This window comes from Nelumbo nucifera, chromosome 1 (assembly GCF_055504915.1).
Source record: "Nelumbo nucifera cultivar China Antique chromosome 1, China Antique-T2T, whole genome shotgun sequence".
Classification (NCBI taxonomy): domain Eukaryota; kingdom Viridiplantae; phylum Streptophyta; class Magnoliopsida; order Proteales; family Nelumbonaceae; genus Nelumbo; species Nelumbo nucifera.
The window spans coordinates 88,952,779-88,959,384 of record NC_142649.1 but is presented as its reverse complement, the minus strand read 5'-3'; the positions used below and the strand labels follow the sequence as shown (position 1 = coordinate 88,959,384).

General features: G+C 38.7%; 1 protein-coding gene across 1 annotated transcript; it reads left to right on the top strand.

Moving 5' to 3' along the window:
* Positions 1 to 1,178: 1,178 nt before the first annotated feature.
* On the top strand, positions 1,179 to 6,284 carry LOC104587938 (uncharacterized). The gene is made up of 6 exons (XM_010245717.3): positions 1,179 to 1,963; positions 2,082 to 2,136; positions 2,245 to 2,295; positions 5,212 to 5,303; positions 5,387 to 5,464; positions 6,021 to 6,284. The coding sequence occupies exons 1-6, from the start codon at positions 1,908 to 1,910 to the stop codon at positions 6,169 to 6,171; spliced, it is 483 nt and encodes a 160-aa protein (XP_010244019.1). The 5' UTR covers positions 1,179 to 1,907; the 3' UTR covers positions 6,172 to 6,284.
* The last annotated feature ends 322 nt before the right edge of the window (positions 6,285 to 6,606 follow it).

Genomic DNA, 6,606 nt, shown 5'->3' with positions numbered 1-6,606 from the left:
CTGGAAACCTAGTCCTTCTGTATATCTCAATGATGGTCTGTAATGGCTAGCTAACATCCAATGCAACATTAATGGAAAATTGGTAATCTAACCTCAGGCCCAGGTAACATGTCTTTCGGTATTGGCCATTAAAATTGTAAGTTACACCAAACAGAGTAATGCATTAAACAACTCCTTGTCGAGCCACCTCAAACAAGTTCAGCATCAAGAGATGCCTCCATGTTTAATAGTGTCCAAGAAATAATGCCTTACTTTTTTTTTTGTTGCTAATTTAAACTCCACTTAGAAATTGTCCTGAAAAGATGAAGATACCCTTATTCAAAACCAACTACGAGAACTGTGTTACGATCCATTTGTCCCATGTTGGTAGTATGGGATGCTAATGTGAGGTATCCCACATCGGTAGAACGGGATGCTGTTGTGGGGTATATATGTGCTTGGGTTCCCTCCCTCTAACAGCTAGCTTTTAGGGGTGAGTTCTCCTAAGGCACATAACAAACTGTTCAATCATGGACGTTCAAAGACCAACTAGAAAACATTATTGGACAGGTTTCTAGTAGGAACTGCACTCCTTGGAGATTATCTAACTCTGTTAAAGAAACTCATGAGACGATTTTCATGGTAATGATCATTTTCTCTTGGATATCTTAATTGTGAGTGTTAAGGGCTTAATCTCTTCCAATAGGCAGGATTTTGATCAATTTCATGGAATCAGGGTGTGGGGTAACCAGTATACCTCCAATCCACACAACAGGTTAAAGCTTCATTTTACCTGTATTAAGCAGATACGGCACATCAAAATGAAATGAAGATCAATATATGATACTTCAGTTAATAAATTACCTCAAAGGCTGAAACTTATCTGCCATTGCAGGCCAACTCTTGTTCTGTTTGTGACAGCTTTAATTCCCTCTTCAACTATCTTGCCTATTTCTAACCATCATAACATGAATCTTTCTGTATTTACTATTCCAGGTAGTTGTCAACAAATTTGGCCAAGTCTTCCGGAACTTTGAGGCGCGCTTTATTTTCATTAATGCCGATCAACTCATGGACCATCGCCTGTAAAGAAGCTCAGTGGATTATTATCCATCAATTTCAAATTTAAAACATATATGGCCATTGGCCAAGGTTCTACCTCTTTATAAAGAAGAACAAAAAGAGCTAACAGCTCTGTCTCTCCTATCAATGACTAACAAAAGAGGAGAAAATTCTGTTACTCTGAAACAAAAAGAGACCATATTCCTCTATTTCATGTCTCTACATAGTTTCCTTACTGGTTACTACTATTTCCTCTGCATTCCTTTTTGGCAACATCAAAGGTTCGCTGGTATCTAATAACAGGTCGATATTCTAACGCCAAGAAAATTGCTGTCATACCATCAACGACTCACTCTATCACAGAATTCATTCATACTTGAAACGTTCTGCAACATTTGCGTGATATAATTTCCTAAGGCAGAAATCAGAACCAGCATCTTTTCTTCTGCTGCTGTCTCTTCCTCCACCTACTTTGTAATCAAATTGAGCCTGCAGTCTAGCGTTAGGGTTTCCCTCCCTCCCTTCTTCTGCTGCCTTCCAAGGAGTTTAGATCCGCTACCAACAAGAAGGAAGCAAGCGACTGTAGAATAAAGAAAAAAGCTTCGTTCTTTACTTCAATTGAGAAATGAAATTACCAGTAGAAAACCGAACCGGAGTCGAACCGCTGACCAATCCAAATCCGTTATTTAACTGCCTCCATATTTGTTTCACTTTCATGTCCTACTCGACCCACAACGGACCAGTCTAACCCGACCGGCTTATTTTCGCTGACCGGCTCCGTTTCTTGTGCCCCCAAACCCCTAGTGGCAGGGGTTTTGCATTTGCTTGGTCTCGTCTGTAACTTCATTTCATTCTTCTCTTTAGCCATGACGAAGTTCCGAAAGCTCGGCCGCCCTACGGGGCATCGAATGTCGATGCTCAGGTTTGATTAGTCTTCAATCACATAAAATTCGATTAATGTTCAGTTTGATCCTTTGGATCTCAAGTTAGTTTTTTTTTTAGTGGAATGTTGAGACTTCTGGTTTTGAGTATTTGTGTAGGACAATGGTTTCGCAGCTGGTAAAACATGAACGTATCGAAACTACGGTTGCAAAAGTACGTTCTTTATTTGGAAGCTTTATGGCTTTTCTAGGTTTTATCTTCTTTCATGCCGGTATGGGAGCTTGATTGAGCAATACTTATGATGGTTTCTATTCGTTTCAGGCGAAAGAAATTAGGCGACTTGCTGATAACATGGTGCAGCTTGGGAAGGAGGTTTGTGCACTATATATTTTATTTTAATTATTTATTTATTTATTTATTTTTTTCTCTCATTAAAACACAATAGAGCATGATTTGGTTGGTCATTTTACAATTAAAATTTAATGGTAGATCGAATTAGGATTCTTAATTGAAAAGGTTTATAACCTTTAGGAGGATAAGCCCTCCCTTGATTAGCTGAAGGGTGGATCCATGAACGTTGGTCAGGGTCGAATGTTGGAAACAGTAAAGCTTGTCGTCTGTACTTGACACGTGTATATTTTTAAGGCTTCTAACCGCCTTCAATTTACACAATTTTCGTAAAAAGATACAAAGGAATTTCTTTGCACACAATTTCTATGGACAATCTGAGGACTTTAGTTTAGTGTTAGAGATCAAATTAGTTGAAGGAGATGAGTGGCTTCATTTCTTATCATCTAGCCTTTGATGGTCCTTTTGTGTTCCATTGCCGTTTCTGTATGCTACTTTACAAGAAGGACCTTCACCTTGTCCAGTAGCCTAAGAACAAAGGAGCCATATTTATAGCGTAGCCCAAGAATAATTCCTATTAACAATTTAATAGGTTGACCTTGACAAAACTGTTGCTATTAACAATTTAATTTCAAGTGGTAGAGAGTTGGATAATCTATGCTCCATATTCCAGACAAAGGAAGGATTGGTATCACATCAACTTCTTCCTTAGGAATGTTACCTCGAGGATTCACTCCATTTAGTCAAGCTTAATGGGCTATAATAGAATTGGATTGTTCCAGCCTTCCAGGAGTCTTTCATCTCTTATTGATGCAAGGACTTTGAAGGGTCTTAACAAAAAGGGACATATCTTTTCAAACTTGACTCATTTTGCTATTTGTTGGAGGCTTGGAGCCCATGCAGGGGTCATATGTTCAAAATCAAGAGGTACTCTGATCTGGTTCTAATCAGGGAAGAGGAATTGATTGTCTATTTCTGGTTCTCCATTATGCTAGAATTTAGTAATCCTAGTTTTTCCTACTTTTATATCAATTAGAATGGCATTATTCATATGTATTCATTGTACATTTACAACATGACCACATCCTCTTTTTCTGAATGGCTTTATCCATTACCTACTTAAAAATCTTATTTATTTCATGTATTGCTTCTTTGTCTTTGTTGGGCATCTCTTGAAATTTTGGTTTTTGTAGAGGTTGAGAGATCATGAGATTGTTGACTCCATCGTTCTCCTTGATCTTTTAAGTTATGTGTTCCTTGACCCTGTAGATATGAATATGAATTTCAACTCTTAGACCCCCTGGAGTATTTTTACATTCTTCCTTTCTCTTGATGCAAAGACTGTAATTCCCTAGCATTTTCCAGGTAAATCTGTATGTATTGATCCTGTCAAACCAAACATAAGATTGCTTTGTTAGGAGGTGGTGTACATGGATAGTAACACATTAAATCCTCACTTCTGCAATCTATGTGATGCTAGTGGTAAATGCCATCCATCTTCTTTTCATCTCTTGTGATTTTTCATTGAAGATTTGGAAGTGCTTCTGCCATTTTTTTCGTCCCATTGATGACCCCATATTGATATCTTGAACTTGTTCAAACCCAGTATCCTATGCCCTCCAAGGGGGGGAACATAATGTGGAGATGTACACATGCAGCAGTGTTATGAACCTTCTGGGACTGGGAGTAACTGAATACCATCTTCATCAATTAGAAGCCCCCCAGAGGTGATTTTGGATTTGATTACTGCAAAGGCTGCTTATTGCATCTTTGGCCAGAGATGAGTTTCGGGGCTTTTAAGTGGATAAGATCATTGCATGGACTTTGATGCATAGATGAAGCAGGCTTTTATGCCCTACACCCCCACCCCCAAAAAGAAGAAAGAAACAAAAAGAAAAATATTTCTGCAAGTGGCACAGTCTCAACTCTCAAGTCTGAAGAACTTTGATTGATGTTCTCTTTGTGTTTTGGGATTTCAGAGGCAAGAGAGAACCACATTAGTCTTCTCAGGGCCAAATAAGCTGTGATAATGTGATTAGAAATGAAACTTTCAGGGGTCACTGCAGTTGCTTTGGGATTTGCGAGGGTGAAGAATGAGGAGGTTGACTCAAAAACACCCTTTGGATGGATAAAGACTAGTTAGGGGATTCCCTGAATGTTTAATCATTATTATCAAACCGTGAGCATCTGATTCACATGGTTTTCTGGATGAGAAATGCTCTAGTAGACAGGCTCACAGGCTTGCTAATGGTGTGGTAGAGGGCACATTGTGTTGGGAATACCCCCCCCTCCCCCTTCCCCCTCTGTGGTTAGGGACCTTTTCAAAAGGTTGTCGAATGTTTGCCTCTAATGTGCTCCAGGTTTACCCTCATGGAAATGATGATTGTGGTTATTTTTTTTTGTTCTATTGATAATTGATAGTAGAAAAGATATATTGAAATGGGAAGAAAAGTAGGAAGAATACAAAGGGCCTTGGAGCAAGAAAGGGATCCTGGGCTGGCAAGGCTAAAAAAAGGAGTCTAAAGAAATAAACCAAACAATACAAGTATAACCCATATGCTGGAAAAGAACCCAAACAAAGTGACTAAGGCCACCTCCTACCTTTCTTGGCTAGGCTATTAGCCCTGAGTTCATCATTTTCTGAATCTAGTGGAATGCAGTGCTCAGCATGGATTCCGACATTTTCACTTCTCTGATCAAATTGACCAAGGCCTCAACCCCTGGGAGTAAGAAACAGACATCAATTTGAAAACAATGTAATAGCTTCCCTTTTCTTTTTGAAGACCCTAACTTGGATATTTTTGGTATTAGCCCTGGTTTATGGTTACTTTAAAAATTGTAGTGGGACTCTCACTAAAATTTGTCATTCACCTGCTTCAAATAGAAAGTTTGCACTCATCAATAAGACATCTGCTTATTTTCCTCTTCCATTTACTGTAGGGTTCTCTTTGTGCTGCCAGGTGTGCTGCTGCTTTTGTGCGGGGGGATGATGTCCTTCACAAGCTATTTACTGAACTGGCATATCGCTACAAGTAATTCTTCCAGCAATCAAGTTGTCCATCTTTAGTATTTTTATAGCCTTTGTAAGCATAGGTATGCTATATTGTGTCAACAGAGACAGAGCAGGTGGGTATACAAGGCTACTTCGAACTCGAATACGAGTTGGTGATGCTGCAGAAATGGCCTATATTGAGTAAGTTTCTATTTATACTTACTAGTTGTATTATCAATTCATGCATTCTACATTTTTGTAGACAAAAACATTTTTCATTTAGTAGGTAAATGGGTTACATAACTGAGGTGGGGTTGGGGGGTAGGCGGCCTCCCTAATCATGAAACCCCCAATTCCTGGTGAATGAGGGTTTCAATCCCATGTCTCTGCAATAACAGACAGGCTTTACCAACAAGCCAATTGGCACCCTAAGGTTTAGAAACTTGTGTCACTTGAAATGGTGTTCAATTTGATCAAGTTTATAATAAATTAAGGAAACTTTTTTTTTTTTTTTTTTTTCGGGATAACTGCATTTTTATGCCACAGATCCCACTTAAGCAGAATGTAGGATAAAGCAGATGATCTCTTTTTCCCTTTGTTGTGAGGGATGCTATCCAAATGAAAGGACATACTTAAAAGATGTATTCTTTACAAGTATAGAAGAATCCGGTTCATAAAGGAGAATTTGTAGAAACTTTTTCAGGTTCACCTTGTATTATTAAATGTCAATCTCGTACATCCTCTGTGTTTTCTGCAGGTTCATAGACAGAGAGAATGAACTTAGGCAGTCGAAACCAGCAACCCCTCAACCACCACCGAGGGCCCCCTTGGATCCTTGGACAAGGTCTCGCCTAAGCAAGCAGTTGGCACCTCCTAAAGAGGATTCAAGTTCTCATTCTGATGCTTAAACTAGATCCTGTAACTGTGTTTCTTAATTATTATTGCATGTATCAGTTGATTTCATGCTATACCATCAAACTTCATTTTCATAGCATTCAAGCTCAATGAATTTTTGGAACTATCATCAAGCTTCATTGTTTTAGTTGAACCATCTTTTTTCTTTCCATGGAAATTTAATTACAGTTGGTGATAACATAACTGCTTTCAAACCCAAAAAAATCCCCACATCCATCCTCTCTACACCTGTTTTTGTTGCTTGACTATACCTTGTCAGGTGACCACATTGGACTAAAATATACCCTTAGAAAAATGTTACATGCTGTTCGCATGTAATGTCACATGACCCGTTTAATACTTGACAAAAAAACTCTGTTTTGCCCTTGGTGTGCATTGGACCTCATTTAACTCAGTCTCTCCTTGATCTACAATCTGCAACCATAACA

Excerpts from the sequence above, each read along its gene's own strand:
- LOC104587938 (XM_010245717.3), top strand. The coding sequence starts at position 1,908 with ATGACGAAGTTCCGAAAGCTCGGCCGCCCTACGGGGCATCGAATGTCG. Across the intron at positions 1,964-2,081 it reads CATCGAATGTCGATGCTCAG|GACAATGGTTTCGCAGCTGG; the intron begins GTTTGATTAGTC and ends GTATTTGTGTAG. Across the intron at positions 2,137-2,244 it reads TCGAAACTACGGTTGCAAAA|GCGAAAGAAATTAGGCGACT; the intron begins GTACGTTCTTTA and ends TATTCGTTTCAG.